We start from the raw sequence: 16,458 nt of genomic DNA, 5'->3' as shown, positions 1-16,458 counted from the left end.
TCCTCAGCATGAGTTTGATCCACCATCTACCACCAGCATTCATAAACTACACCTGTCTGCTGAGCTCACCTCACTCCCCAGTCCCTCATCTGGTCTGGTCGCTGTTATTGGCTCTAATAAATGTGACAGACAGGACGTTCGTCCAATCACCTTCTGAGAATTTTTTTAAAGCAGTAGTTTTCAAAGTGTGAGGCGGACCTCCCCTGGGGGGCGCCACAGAGCTTCAGGGGAGGCACGGAACCATAAACCAGAAAAAAAGTTGAGGGAATATGCAGAAAGGCAGGGTTTCTCAACCCTCAAACAAAGAGCAAAATTGATGAAAATTACCTTTGCAAAAGCCACAATCTAAGAGGTGAAAAGTGGCGAAACAACGTGAAGTAGCAATAAAAATAGGTTAAAGGTGGCAAAAATGGTCAAGAAGCAGCAAAAAATGGGTGAAAAGGGGCGAAAATGGGGAGAAAAAGTGGAAAAATGGTCAGAAAGTAGCAGGAATGGTCAAGAAGAGACCAAAAAAAAAAAGAGTGAAAACTGACTAAAATGGGCATGAAGCAGTCAAGAGTGGCAAAAATGGGCAAAAATAGGAAACAAGTGGTATTTAACAGCAAAAGGTAGCTGAAATGGTTGGAAAGTGATGGAAAAATGGTTAGAAAGTGGCAAAAATGGGATAAAAGTGGCAAAAAATGGGTAAAAAGTTGGGAAAAAAGTGCCAAAATCGGCAAAAGAGTGGGAGAAAAAGTGGTGTTTAATGGCAAAAGATAGCTTAAATGTGTGAAAGCCGCAAAAAGGGCAAAAAAGGGCAAAAATAGGATAAAGTGGCAAAAAGAAGAGACAAAAATTGGAAAAAGGAGGACACAAGTGGTATTTAATGGCAAAAATGTAGCTTAAATGGACAAAAAGTCACAAAAAATGGCAAAAAAGGGTAAAAATTGGATAAAACTAGCAAAAAATAGGAAAAAGTGGCAAAAAGATATCACAAAAATGAGCTAAAAGAAATTGAAAAAAGGGATATTTAATGATGAAAGTTAGCTTAGAGGGGCAAAAAGGTGAAAAAAAGTCAGATGTTTAAGGACATTTGCAAATCAAAAAATCTCAAATATATTAATGTTAAAAATGTTCAAAGATTAGACATAAATATTTGAAATGTTTTTTTTTTTCACTTTGAATCCTTTTTGTGGGTGGGGGTCCACTGAATGAATGATTTCTTCTTAGGGGAGGCTCACTCTCACACACTTTGAAAACCCCTGCTTTAAAGAGTCTTCCCTCCCCAAACATTTCATGTGGGAGCTTTCCCAGATGAGTGTGAGCTCTATGGGACCGTCCCTCTGCTGTGTCAGGTCAGTATTTATCAGTGCATTTATTTCACAGCGTGCTGACTTATTGTCTCTCTGGGTAACGTGTGGTTGGAACCAGAACAGAGGAAGTTCTCAGAGGTGATCCGAACGGCCACAGAGGATCAGCTGTTTCTTTCCAGCAAAGATCTGAAAGTGTCAGGAGATGTTTCAGGAGTGATTTCCAGGTCGACTGGACCGCTAATGGAGCTGCAGCTCTGGGTCAGTCCAGCCCGTTAATGTCAGATATTTTCACCTCCATGGGAACGTTAAGAGAGTGAATTACACATGACATCCCATCCTGCAGGAAAACACTCTGATTTCTGTAATGAGCACTGGGAGGATTCACAGCTCTACTTCATAATTAAGGTTAGTGTGGGTCCTTACCGGGGGTGACTTCGATCACCGTGTCCTGTCTCTCTGGAGGAAAGAGGACTTTAGGAGGCTGAGTGGTCTGGAGAGCTGAGAGAGACAGAGAAGGAAGGAAAGGTTCATTAGAGCTCAACGTCAGCTTCAGTTTCTGCTCACACATACATTCATACGTTTATTAACAGCAGGAGAAAAACCCGGATGCTCCAGAGCTCAGCGGACTTCAGGTCTTCTCTGGAGGACTCTAAAACACAGAGCTATCTCAGCTCTCACCCTCCTCTCCTTTAGGGCATCAGAGAGCCTCTTAACCCTTTATGACCCACCTGAGAGGGCAAAAACCAAGAGACAGCATCTTTATAAAAAATACACTGTTTACAGTCGTGCAATCTAAGGGTGCATCTCTAAGTGTGCCGGAGACTTTTAAGCATACAAATGTTTGCACAAGTGTGATTGGTGACCTGCAAGAAAACAACGCCATAGGTTTCATGCAGACAAACGTCATCACGTAAAGTAGGAAGTGCTGTGAAAGGCAGCGGTCCAGATCATATTGTAGTCTGTTGTTTTTGATGTGTGCACTTTTTACTACATTTCTGCTAAAGAAGGAAGGATATCTCTGGAAGGAAACAGAACTCTGTGACACACTGAATTTGCAAAATGTTAGTGTGACTCCTCCGGTTTGATATGCAAAACTAATTATTGCTCCATCTCATCTGGTTGCAATTCTACCCGTGCTTAAAGATAAAATGCGTTGGGTGCACTAAAGGGCTGCACCAATCTGGAGTGCTCTAACCACCAGAGAGCTCCGAGCTGCCTCAGCCACACCTCAGGATTCTGTGATTTTAAAGGACGGCTGTCTGAATAACCCAATGGTTTCCAACTTTTTTTGCCCAAGGCACACCAAAAATCAAGCTGGTGTCTCAAGGCACACCTTATTAATGTCCTTGCAATATATCCTCTTTAGCGTGTATAGCAACATGTTCCAACTGCATGCAATGTGAGCGAGCGCTGCTACAACATCAGTTTGGTTACAGAGTTTCCTTTTGTAGCATCCTGACACCCTGCAAGTGATGCACTGCAGCTCCCCAGGTTTATGCCCAGTCACCCTGTTCCTATTTTCTCTCTGTCGCTCCTATTAAGATGGATCAGTAAGGGAAGAGGCTGCACAAAGGATGACACCAGGAGTGTCCCACCAGAGGATATTCTTAATTTTCTTCCACTTTTCTCAGTCCTGAAACTTGTTAGCTTGCTTTACAAAGCGTGATGCATGGATATTCTTCATGAAATGTTAGGGTCTGACTTGTGCTAACATGGAGACAAAACTATGTGGCTCACAGCCATTAGAGGCACCATACCTCGATTTTCCTCTTTATAAGAAAAAGCATGAGATGTCACATTTTTACATGTAAATTTACATTTGCATATTTAACAGATAACAGATGGACAGTGAGCATGCAATGCTGTAACACTTGCATGCAGTAAGGACATTGGTTATAGTGTCTTTAGATTTTGCACAGTTGTAGTATTAATGTAAAGTCAGAAGAATTCCCAAGGCACACCTAGACTAGTCTCAAGGCATACAAGTGTGCCTCGGCACACCATTTGAGACCCACTGGACTAACCCCTCTGTCCTCCCTGTTTCACCATAGAGGACTCTGGACCCCCAGAACTCAGCTGTCAACATCCGCCCCCCTTCACCCCAAAGTTCCCGATGACCCCAGGGTGTGTTTCAGCAGCAAAACCTCAGCACCCATACTTGCTGCACAACCACTACAGAGAGGAAGGGGTTAAATTCAGCTTTGACAGATTTACAGAGGAAAAGAGTGGCTCTTTACTGAGCTGAAGAATCACTGTTTATGTCCTGATATTATTCGGAGAATTAAAGCAAACATGATGGAGGTCACACTCTCTCTCACTGACGGGGTCTTTGATAAGGATGTAAATCAGCTGTTTCATAATTTCATAATGACATGATATGATGTTGATAATTTGGAATTAAAAAAATATAATTTCACAAAATCTGCTAAGCTATGATTTCAATATGATTTGATATAAGGGACCTATAATCAATATCAGACAATTTAATGCTTAAATTTCACACAGGTACAGAAAAAAGCAGTTTTTGGTTTCTGTATTTAATTAAAAATATATCTGCTCTTCACTGCAGTCACACTTTAATGTTGTAAATGTTGTCTGATTACCTTCAGCTGCTGTAGTTCCCAGATGAAGACCTGTGCTCTGATTATGGGCAGAAACCAATGAGAACATGTGAAATTCATGAGTCTGGCATTATCCACCTCTGAGGCTGAGACGAGAGGGCCTGCTCCCTGATTAAAGTCGCTCTGATTGGAGGAGACCTGTTGAAACGGCTCCTGTTGGAGTGAATTGTCTTTCAAAGTGAATTAAAATTCTTCAGAGAGTGTTTTCCTTTTCTTATTCACCTTGTACTTCAGCTTTTTACCCCAACAACCCTGTCAATCCCCCTATCATTCCACCCTCTCCCTGTTTTTGCTGATAAGACGGATAGTTTAATTTGCATTCTGCAGGGATCACTGCATCGGTCGGAGATTAATGAGACAACCCTTCACCTAAACTAACTCGTGTGCTGTTCTGTCTTCTACTCCAATCCTAGACCTTCATCAGATCAGGCCTCAGTGCCACCAATCCTCTGCAGCACTCATGGTCATCATAGTTACAATAGTTACAATCATAGTCTTTCTATGAAGAAGTGAAACCATACGGTTGGTCCAGTATCGTTATGAAGAAGTGAAACCGTACTGTTGGTCCAGCATCTCTATGATGAAGTGAAACCGTACGGTTGGTCCAGCATGTCTCTGGTGATTAAAGCGGACTCTCTGCGTCTTTATTCAGTGACACAGCAGAGAGAAGTTTGTCTGATCTCAAACTTATTTACCCCTCAGGTTGGCAGCATTCCCTGCTCTCACACATTCAGAAACTGTTGGCAGTGACAGGCGGTCACAGAGCCAAGCTGTCCTTCACTTCTGATCTAAACTCATCTGAATAAATTCATACATCAGTGGTCTGTCTCCCACAGCAGTTTGAGCTTCACAGTCTTGCCAAAGGACAGTTTGATATTTGGGCTGCAGGATCCAGGGATGGAACCAGAAACCTAGAAATAAGAAGACCACGGCTCCACCTTTGATCCACAGCACCCCCCTAACCCTAACCTGTAATTTCACCAGGAGTCCATGCTCTGCTGCAGTCTTGGTGCTCCTGCAGCAGAGGCTCTGGAAGCATCAGGGCTGCAGCACTGATGCATGAATCAGTTAGTTTAAGCCCCTGATTAATGCATTCATTTTTAAATTGCAACTAATCTCATGCTTTAAGGCCTTCACACACTGAGTCCCTTCTTTTGGTCCAGATTTTATTTTCTTTATAAATGTCAGAGAGTATGATCAAGGCCTGCCCTCTCTGTAAAATGTCTGCAGATAACTTTGGTTATGAATTCAGGTCAGGTCAGGTATGAGAGCTTATGCCACTTCAGCACTTTGCAGTGTCACCCTTGGTCCTGGACCGCTCAACCCTCCTGATGACCATCCTCCCAGCAGACCCATGCCCCAACTTTACAGATATCCCTCCACGATGTACGCCAATGATCATCAGCTGGTGGCCCAGGGGCCATATCAGGCCCCCCATAGCTTTCTGTTAGGCCCCAGAAGGTCATGACATTCATAAAAGGAGGAAAAGAAGATGTTGTTGGCTTTTTGCTGATGTTTTGTTAAATCCATCCCAAAAATGTTTAATATTGAAATGGTTTCAGAATGACTTAACATTTGATTGTTCTAGAAATTTATTTGCCAGCCATTATTAGTAAAAAAATAGTACATAGAGTTAAAGTTGGCAGAAATATTTCAAGAATGGGCAGATAAAGTGGTGAAAAGGGGTTAAAGAGTGGCAAAAATGGGTGACAAGTGGCAAAATGGGTTGAAGAGTGGCACAAAGGGACAAAAAATTAACAGGAAAAGTCGTGAAAAGAGGTTGAAATGTTACAAAAAAGGTAAAAGGGGGAAAAGGGGGAAGAAGTATCAAAAATGGGTCAAAAGTGGCAAAAAAATGGCAAAAAGTAATTTAAATGGGATAAAAAAATGGCAAAAATGTAAGAAAAGTGGCAAAAAAAGACAAAAGAGTTGCACAAAGGGGAGAAAACATGCAGGAAAAGTGGTTTAAAAGGGGCGAAAGAACGGGAAAAAGTAGGTTAAACTATCAAAAAGGGGCGAAAAGGGGCAGAAATACAGCAAAAATAACCTGGCACAGTAGTGAAAAGGTGTTAAAGAGGGGCACACAGAGGCGATGATTAGCAAGAAAGTTGCAAAAAAGAGGTTGAAGACTGGCATAATGGGTGAAAAATGGCAGAAATTGGTTTAAAAGTGGCAAAAAAGCAATGAAAGGAGTTAGAAAGTGGCAAAAATAGAATAAAAATGGCATAATTTGATAAAAGATTGACACGAAGGGGATATAACATGCAGGAAAAGTGGTTCAAAAGGCATTAAAGAATGTCAAAAATTGGTTAAAGAGGCAAAAAAGTATCAAAAAGAGGTTAAAAAGGTCAAAAATGAGTTAATACTGGTGCTATGTGGGCAGGCCTGCTGCACAATAATAAAGTTAATCAGACCAAAATATTTATCTAATTTTTCTCTGTTTGAAAGTCCGGCCCCAGAGTTTCTGCCGAGACTAAATTTGGCCCTTGTGCAAATGTACTTGATGACCCCTGATGTTCGCCATCGTCCCTGGCATCTGGACCAGCCCATCAAGTCCTGGACATCCAGTATGCAGTGAGCTGGATCAGGCCTAGGTGCCTGTAAAAATGCAGCCCCTGTTCCTGTATCCATCAGCTGACCCCTCCCGTCCCTGCTATTTTAACTACATCAGCATTAGACACACACTGATAAGATGAAGAAACGTCGTCATAAAGGAGTCCAGATGGCATGGCTGGCCGTCAGTTCAGGCCTTATAAGAGTTTAGTCAGACCAGGAGGACCAAAGACCCAAAGACTGGGGCTTCATCTGCACGCTCAGATACCAGGATCACCACACTGTCCTGCTCTAACCTATCGCCCATGCTCAAGGGGCTTACGGCGGTTCTGTGGGAGGGTACTCCTGACGCTGCAGACGAGCTGCACGCCACATGAAGGTGTTTTTTAAAATGGCTAATCTTACTAATCTCCCTCCCAGTATTCTGTTTTTATTTTTTCACCAGAGTAGTTTCCTGCAGGATCTTTAGCCGATAAACTTAAACCAACTCCAGCTCCCACCACGCTCGACAGCAGAAAACTCAGCCTCAGAGTAAAATTCAGTTCTGCAGGGTAAAGTGCTGCAGTCTAACACATAAGGTCAGACAGAGCCATAATCACTAGAAACAGCCCTGAAAGAGGAGGCAGTGCTTGTTTATTTGCTCTGCGGTCATTATACAGCTGGCATTTCCTGATCTTAGACTGTGTGTGTTCTTGTCTTTAAATCTGAATTTAAGAAAGGACTAAAAAAGTTCGGAAAGTTTTGCGGTCATTTATGCAGCTTTTCTGTGATTAGAGAACATTTTAATGATAATCTGAATCTTCCAGATCAGATATTTCTCTCTCTCCAGGGGCTCAGAGTAGATTAGGGTAAACGTACTGCTCTTTATCTCAGCAGATGGAATAAGAAATGCTCTCTGATAAACACCACGTGACCCTGATTCTGTTTCTACCAGATATCTGATGACATGAAGACTCACAGCGTAGGGGCGTTCCTCAGAGCAGAAACAGGAGGACGTTAGTGATCATGTAGAAGAATATATCAGAGCTGTGAGTCTGTGAGAGATCTTTAAAGAAAGCCATCAGACTCAGGGAGATCCCTGCACAAACACTGCCAAAATCATATCTGCACTCTGGCTGAGCTGGAAACTCGTCTTGTGGTTTTGTGTTTGATGGTGCTGATGTCAGAGCATAAGGGAGGAGTTAACAGAGATGTGACGAGGGAGAGAGAGGAGAGAGAGGAACGTACTCACTCTTTCTGTCTTCATCCCTCCAGTCCTGTTAGAATATAAAGAGGGGAGGAGGACAGGAGTGACCTGCAGAGATGTTCCTACTCCTTAAAGAACTGTTCTACCTGTACAAACATCGACAGCAGACAGCTGAAGACCCTGACACTAACAAAGAAGACTAGAGAAAATACAGGAGGACATTTCTGAGACTTTAACCCTTTACTTCCTGTCAGCACAGTCTCTCTAACAGTTTGCTGAGTTATTCCTGTCCAGAGATGGATTAATTTGACATTTTGAAGACTTCCAGATGACTATAAGATCATCTGAATCTGGATTAAAACTAAAATGACAGTATTCCAGAAACGAGTCAGAGGTCAGGGAGATCTGCAGAGGTTTCAGTGGGCCCCACAGGTACAGAACACACACCTTTACACACACACCTTTACACATCAAACACAGGGAGTTTTAGTCTGACTGAGCTCAGAGAGACTTTTAATTCCACAGAGAAATCTTTAATTGTTTCTAATATTACTCTTAAATGTGGTGTCCTACAAATCTAGATGTGTGATAAACACCCAGTAGAAACCTGCACAGGAGGGCAGACTCACAGACACAACCCTGACCATGGATTTGAGATTCATTTATGTATTTTTTAAATGGGACAGTATGCATTAATGGACATTTGCATTTAAATACATAGGAATATAGCCCGGTGGCTTATTTCCATCCCCAGTCCCATTAGCAGGTTGCTAGTGTGAAAGCAAGCCGGGGGTGGGGGGGGGGGGGGGGTGGGGTTGTGCTGCTGCGTGAAACAACTGTGCCTAATGTGAAAGCGCCCTTAAATGATCCACAGACCACTGAGGCTGAGAGATTTGGTAAATTTACCTCACAATGAAGAAAAAAACAGCATTTAACTGTGTTAGAGGGGCGGGGTCATTCCCTACTGAGGGATGATGACATCACTAGCCCACATATTGGCCCCGCCCACATTAAACCCAGCCATGAAAGAGGTGAAAAACTTTCTAACAGTCTAAATCCAGAATCCAGTCACATGTAGATCTCAGAGTTTTCATGTTTACAGAAACCAGATTCACACATTTCTAGAGTGTTCAGATACAAACTTTGATTTGACTTTACAGGAACTTTTAAGAGGATTTTTTTTTTTCATGAAAATCCCTGATTCATTTATAAAATCAATAAAAGGGAAAAACAAACAATGACACGGTTAACCTCCTCCTTCAGTGTGGCTGTGTGGCAGAGAGAGAGTAGTTAGTGATTCTAATGAGCTGATTTTAATCAGTTTAGGGACTCCTACCTCTCTGCCTCTGGTCCCACCGACAGCATGGATGGGAACTCAGACTATTTCCAGTGTTGGGGCTGAGGGCAGCTCAGTCCCCCGTGGAGATTTAGCTAATTATCTTTCTGCTATCTGTAGGCTATGGTAGCTCTCTGTCCGTCTCTAAGGCTCACTTTGAGCAGACTCTGAAGCAGCAAGAAACCCATTAACTTTAGAAACACTCTTTAAATGACTGTAAAACATAAACACAGCATTTTCAGAGTTTTTCCTTTTTTGGATTTATCACCTGCTTTAATTTTAGTAAAGATGTTAGCTCATTGCCGTTAGCATCCTCTGAGTGTGCTAGAGCTACGCCCCGACCTCACCCCGACTACAGAACCTGTGTTTAATGACAGCAGATAAGTGTTTGATTCCAAGCTCAAGGATCTGGGAATTAAGAATGCTCAAGGATCCTTGGCTTCCTGACAGGCAGACCCCAGGTAGGGATCCGAGCCTCTCTAACACCCCCGGGCTTTATTCTAGACCCTGTTCATGTCAACACTGTCAGGTTTGCAGAAGCATCCATGCAGTGACCCATGCAACACATCATGGCCCCATCTAAGGAAATCCAAGAACAGATCTATCAGTCTGGAAAGGTTACAGATACTCCAGCCAACCACTATGAGAGCCATTACCCACAAATAGAGAAAACTGAACAGTGGTGAACCTTCCCAGGAGTGGTCGGCCTACCAACATGACTCCAAGAGAACAAGGACGACTCATCCAGGAGGTCCCAGAAGAACCCAGAACAACATCTAAAGACCTGCAGGCCTCACTGACTCAGTTAAGATCAGAGTTCATGATTCAACCATCAGAAAGAGACTGGGCAACAATGGCATCATGGGAGAATTCAAGGCCAGAACCACTGCTGAGCAAAAAGAACACAAAGACTCAGAGACAGTTATCACAGCTAGCAGCTGCTGCTGCCAAGGATGGTTGAACCAGTTACTATAGTGACTAATTCCACTTATTTATGTGTAATAATGGCAACTATTGTCTTATAGCATATGTTATTCTAGTTTTTATGGTCCTCACCTTCCACCTGGCTGCATTTGTCTATTTTTACCTGTGCTCATACCTGTCTGATAACAGAGGTACACTATATTGCCAAAAGTATTCATTCACCATCCATTCATGTAAATCAGGTGTTCCAGTCACTTCCATGTCCACAGGTGTATACAATCATCACCTAGGCATGCAGACTGTTTCTACAAACATTAGTGAAAGAATGGCTCGCTCTCAGGAGCTCAGTGAATTCCAGCGTGGTACTGTGATAGGATGCCACCTGTGCAACAAGTCCAGTGGTGAAATTTCCTGGCTCCTAAATATCCCACAGTCAGCTGTCAGTGGTATTAGAACAAAGTGGAAGCCACTGGGAACGACAGCAACTCAGCCACCAAGTGGTAGGCCACGTAAAATGACAGAGCGGGGTCAGAGGATGCTGAGGTCATAGTGAGCAGAGGTGGCCAACTTTCTGCAGAGTCAATGGCTACAGACCTCCAAACTTCATGTGGCCTTCAGATTGGCTCAAGAACAGTGGTAGAGAGCTTCATGAATGGGTTTCCATGGTAACAGCTGCATCCAAGCCATACATCACCAAGTGCAATGCAAAGTGTGGGATGCAGTGGTGTAAAGCACGCCACCACTGGACTCTAGAGCAGTGGAGACTCCTTCTCTGGAGTGACCAATCACACTTCTCCACCTGGCAATCTGATGGACCAGTCTGGGTTTGGTGGTTGCCAGGAGAACGGTACTTGTCTGACTGCATTGTGCCAAGTGTAAAGTTTGGTGGAGGGGGGATTATGGTGTGGGCTTGTTCTTCAGGAGCTGGGCTTGGCCCCTTAGTTCCAGTCAAAGGAACTCTGAATGCTTCAGCATACCAAGAGATTCTGGACAATTCCATGCTCCCAACTTTGTGGGAACAGTTTGGGGATGGCCCCTTCCTGTTCCAACATGACTGTGCACCAGTGCACAAAGCAAGGTCCATAAAGACATGGAGGAGAGAGTTTGGTGTGGATCAACTTGACTGGCCTGCACAGAGTCCTGACCTCAACCCCATAGAACACCTTTGGGATGAATTAGAGCGGAGACTGAGAGCCAGGCCTTCTGGTCCAACATCAGTGTGACCTCACAGATGTGCTTCTGGAAGAATGGTCAAAAATTCCCATAAACACACTCCTAAACCTTGTGGAAAGCCTTCCCAGAAGAGTTGAAGCTGTTATAGCTGGAAAGGGTGGACCAACATCATATTAAACCCTATGGATTAAGAATGGGATGTCACTGAAGTTCATATGTGAGTCAAGGCAGGTGAGCGAATACTTTTGGCAATATATGTATAATTTCTATCTGTAGCTGGACGTTCTCACTAGTATGAGTCTAAATCCAGTACCAACATGGTACCAGATGTCAACACTGACTGATAACCTGCTACCCCAAATGAGGGGTGAGAAAATTGTAGTGAAGTTTGATTATGTGTGAAGTTACTGTCTCCATTTCTGATCCCATATTCATCTGGCATCTTATAAAGATATTAGTCATTTACTATACCCACACAGTTTTTAGTCTCAACACTCTGTTCCTCTCAAAAGTATCGATCAGACCATCTAGGAGAGCATGCAGACTCCACACAGAAAGGCCTGCTCTGACCAGGAACCTTCTTGCTGTGAGAGAACCCTACACCGCCGTGCCTCCCACACAGCTGATGGTCCATCTCTGCGTTTATGAAATGTGAAAGATGATCCTGATCTCCTCTGAGGACAGGGGCGGAGAGCGAGCGTGTGCTGCTGTTGAACAGCTCAGGTTACTTTATTCATACCTGTGGGAAGATTTGTTTTGCAGCCAGTGAGATCACAGCATCCATGATGACACAGAGGTCACATGACAGAAATAACATGAAACAAACAGGAAAAATGAAGGCTCTTTACAGCCTACTAAAACATGACCCTCCACCCCTGATGATGACACAGCACGCTAGAACAACACTGGTCTAGTATACGGGGATGCTGGAAGGCTATCTGCCCACCTGAGTATCTCACCGCCTGGTAGAAGGAAGTTTGACCTCATAGAGACGAGACTGAGCCACGACTGCAGTAATGACAGAGATTATCATTAATGTTGGGACAGTCTGAGAGTTTCCTGAAACAACACAAACACCGGCGAGCCTTTAGCTTCAGCGTTTAGTTTGACCTTAAATCTTTAAACTTTAATGAATGTGACAGAAGCACACATGACACTGAGTCAGACGTGAGAGAGAGTGTAAGCTCATGTGCAGAGAGGTGATAAGACCTTTAATGATGAGCTCGTTCCTTTCCTCATCAGTCAGAGCGCCGTCTCTGTCTGGGCCATCATTAAAGCTGGTTTAGAATATTCTGGCTGCACACCGTCACTAACCTGCCAGGAGCTGCTCCTCTACACACCGCCTTTAAACCCTTCAGCTCATCAGTGATTAAAGAGACATCCTCTAACCTGTTCCTAAAGTTTGGTTTTAGAATCACCATCACTAACACTGACTGCTTTAAAGTGAGGTAAAAACAGAATTTACTCTGTAGTCTGGCCAGTCCATCAGCTTTGTGAGAACAGAATTAGAAATATCCAGGCCATAAAGATTAGATCACTGAGTGGTGAAACGGCATTAAATGTAATAGCAGCACATCTTCAACAGACAGGCATGACTCTGACCGTGAACAGTGAACCGTTTTGACCCCACACGGCGACATCCTTAAAGGCCTGAGCAGCAAGTTTAGCAGCTGTTGCTAATTCACACATTCTCTCTGGACTGTAGCTTCCAAACACAGTTTAGTTTCTGGACATCTGATAAACCCAGTCCTGATCTCCCCTCGCCTTTCCAACCTCAGAGCACTGGTCTGAAGTTAAACCTCACACTCCACCAGTCCCTACGGTCATTTCTGGGCTCTTTAGCTGCCTAATGCTCAACTATCTCGGCCAATTTAGATCTCTTTTTTCTGACCACTGATTGGTGCAGAGGGAGTTAGTGTTCTGGAAACGGCTGCCTACTACAGCAGAAACAGAGGGAAGAGGAGAGAGGAGGAAGTTGATCAGGAGAGTCCAGTTAGAGGCCATGAAGCTGATGCTGATAAAGCAGTCAGTATGGGGACATGGAAGCTTTCTCTAGTGGTGGACATGCAAACCTGCTTAAGCATTAACAAAAGCAGTGATTCTAAACCGTAGATGTTCTGGAATATCGACTTCAGCCGTCCTCTGTCACGTACAGGAAGCACACTGCAAACAGCTCAGGGTCAAATTTTCACATTTTTGATGATGCACAGGTTTCACATGTAGACGAACTCCTCAGAGGGACTTTATCTGATGGACTCCACATTTTCTTTGCCCATTCTAGACGAGATGGAGATCAGAAGTTGTGCAAACCATGAGTTTCCACCAGAGGGAGGGCCCGTGGTCTGGGGCCAAAGTCAGACTACTTTTCTGCACAGTAACAATAATTTAACGCCATATATTTCTTCAATGCTTCCGCTAATGATCAGCAGACTTCACATTAGCATGTATCAATTTCACCACTTTGCCACAGCGCCCCCTTCTGCCAAATGAAGGTGTACTCATCCGAGGTATGATTTTTCCCCTCCTCCAAAATCATTTCAAACTTTCAGCCCCTGCAGACCCCAGGTTTATGATCTGTGTAACTAAGGCAGTGGTTTTCAAACTTTTTCACCCAAGGCACACCTAAGGTTAAACCAAACTCTCAAGGCACACCATATTCATATCAATACAAAACAGACTTTAAAAATAATGCAACAGTCAAGGTGGCCCATCAGGGGAGATAAAGTGGCCAACTGGGGGTGGCAAAAGAGGACAAAAGATGGCAAAAATTGGTTCGAAGTGATGAAAAAAACATGGCAAAATTGGGCAAGAAGTGACAAGACAGAGTCCAAAATGGTTACAACTGGCATAAGGGGTCAAAAAAAGGGTTAGAAGTGGCAAAAACATGTTGAAAGGGTCTAAAACGTGGCAAAAATGGGTCACAAGAGGCCAAAAAGGGTTGAATGTTATAAAAGTGGGTAAAAATGGGTTAAAAATGATTTTAACTCTTTAAGCGCCAAAGTCGCAAAATTGCGACAAGCAACATTACTGAATAAACAGGCTCTAGCTGCAAATATGGTGCCTGATGTTGTTACTACTTTACACCAGGAGATGGCGGACATGAGTGACTTCAATCCCAGCAGCATCTGTGGGCGTGTTTCTATTCAGAGTTTTGGAGAGAGAGTTTGAAGATGCAGGAAGAAGACAAGGAAAACGAGGAAGTGGTAGAAGTGGTTGTAGTCGGTGCGTAAAAGACAGAAAGAGAGCAAATTGTAGCGAGAATACTCACAGTGCTGGGAGGAATAGAGGAATATTTACCTCTCTGACAATGACGTTCAGTCGTATGGTGAGACCGAGACTGCTGGTGTGTTGGAGCCACAGCGACTCCGTGCGCCATCAGAGTCCACAGGCAGCACAAACCAAAGCTGATGCTTTTCCTCACCGTGGCCGAGGTGGGGACATGGTGGGGGTTGCAGGGGTGGTCAAAACACAAATATTGACTGAGGCAGCAGTAATAAAAAACTCAGCAGAGGTAGGGGCAGACGTGGTAGAAGCCGTGGCGGTGGAGGCCGCCTGGTGACGTCAGAATATGCAAATTAGATGAGTGAATTTACTTCCATCACAAACTTTGGGTCGTACTGAAGAGTTTTCTCATTTACAGTATGCCTTCATCTCTAACCACTTTCAAGCTACAGCCTTTTGAAATCTTGATATCACAATTGAATATTTTCTTGAAAAACTGTGGCACCCGAAGAGTTAAAAATGAGCAAAATTGGGTAAAAAAGTGGCCAAACACAGGCAAAGTGAGCAAAGTTGGCAAGAAGGGGGCAAAAATGGGTTGAAAGTGTCAAAAAGGTGGCAAAATAGGTTACAAGTGGCAGAAAAGAGGCAAAAAGGGTTAAAGTTGCTAAAAGGTGGTAAAAAGGGGTTAAAAGTGATGGAAAAGAAGTTGACAAAAAAATGTCTAAATCACAGCAAAAGAAAGCAAAAATGTAGCAAAAATGGGATAAATGTGGCAAAAAGTAGCAAAATTGGTTTAAGCTGTCAAAATAAGAGGTAAATAGGTAGAAAAATTGGTTAACTTGGTTAAAGTGGCATGAATTAATAATTTAAACACCAATTTCAACTGAATAATAGCTTGCCAAATGAGGTAACTGTTAGCCAGGGTGCTAGCAACAATGCTACTGATCCAACACACACTCATCAATGAATCACAGCTGGGGAGGGTCCATTCTCTGGGTTCATCAGGGGTCCAGCCAGATCCCCAACCTGTCTCAAGACAGACTCGTGTGCCCTGCCACACCCTTTGAGAACCGATGAACTAAAGGGACTTACTACAAAGTTTGGAGATCTTAGTGAAGAGCTGAAACTCAGTGGCAGGTAATTCAGTTCTCCTAAATCTTCACAGCAGGCCGCAGACACAGCTCTGCAGGGTTTAACCACAGGCTGATCAGTGACGATCAGTTACTGAATTAATCATCTGCAGTGAATTTAAAGTTTACGTCAGATTATCCAGGTTATAATCAAAGACTTCCTCCGCTCTAATCTCTCTCTGCAGTGACAGTTCTGTCCTTCCACAGCTTTGCTTTAATTTATTACACCTTTATGTCCACACATAAAAGTTCAAACCAGTTTTGATGTGAGATATATGAAAGTTTATGAGGGCGTTAATTACAGCACATTAAACACGGGCCCTTTATAGCTCAGCAGTGAAACCGTCCCAACATTTCTGATCATTTCTCTTACAGAGGAAACTCTGGAGGTTTTATTAGCGAGGTAATTTTCCCCTGACATAAAAATAAACCCGTGCACCGGCGCAGAAATGCTTAGCTTTAAAATACCACATTGTTATCACTGTTTCCTCCATCCGACTCTGAGTTTCCAAAAATATTAGCATTTGTTTTCAGGTTTCAGGCTTCATGTTGTGCCCTCATCTGTCTCTCCTCTACTCCAGTGAATTCACTTGTAAATGTGCCATCTCAAAGTTTGACTGGAGTTTACTGGCATGGAGGGGAGCTAAAACTTTGCCATGGCCTAATATACCGATGGCACAGGGACACAGGCTCTCTGGCTAACCACCCACGTCTCTGTGGTCTTTGCAACCAGGCCAAACCTGACCTGAGTGTGATGGAGCCAAATCGTCTACACGGTGGCCAAACCGAGCCACGACCTCCACATGACAGTCGTTCCTGAGTCTACTGTTCGTGCAGTCAGGAGGAACACAACTTCACTGTTTCAGAGGTTTTTAAGCTGAGAATTAAGGTGTTTCACTGCACGTCTGTCTGCAGAATAATCCTAATCTGGGCTGTTTTCATGTGCTTTTACAGCATATACATATTGGCTAAATAATGACAGGCTGTCAGCTGCACTACACGAGCTCCTAATTCCTGCTGC

At 43.6% G+C, this 16,458-nt stretch overlaps 1 protein-coding gene across 2 annotated transcripts in view; it reads right to left on the bottom strand.

The window, feature by feature from the left end:
- il1rapl2 (interleukin 1 receptor accessory protein-like 2) overlaps positions 1-16,458 on the bottom strand; it is a 515,311-nt gene that overhangs the window by 67,318 nt on the left and 431,535 nt on the right. For both annotated transcript variants that reach the window (XM_041796951.1, XM_041796950.1), the window contains one exon: positions 1,716-1,790. In XM_041796951.1, coding sequence (XP_041652885.1) covers positions 1,716-1,790 — 75 coding nt within the window. The remainder of the gene's footprint in view (positions 1-1,715; positions 1,791-16,458) is intronic.

The sequence above is a fragment of the Cheilinus undulatus genome, linkage group 10 (assembly GCF_018320785.1).
Source record: "Cheilinus undulatus linkage group 10, ASM1832078v1, whole genome shotgun sequence".
NCBI lineage: Eukaryota > Metazoa > Chordata > Actinopteri > Labriformes > Labridae > Cheilinus > Cheilinus undulatus.
This window is presented reverse-complemented; position numbering and strand designations above follow the sequence as displayed.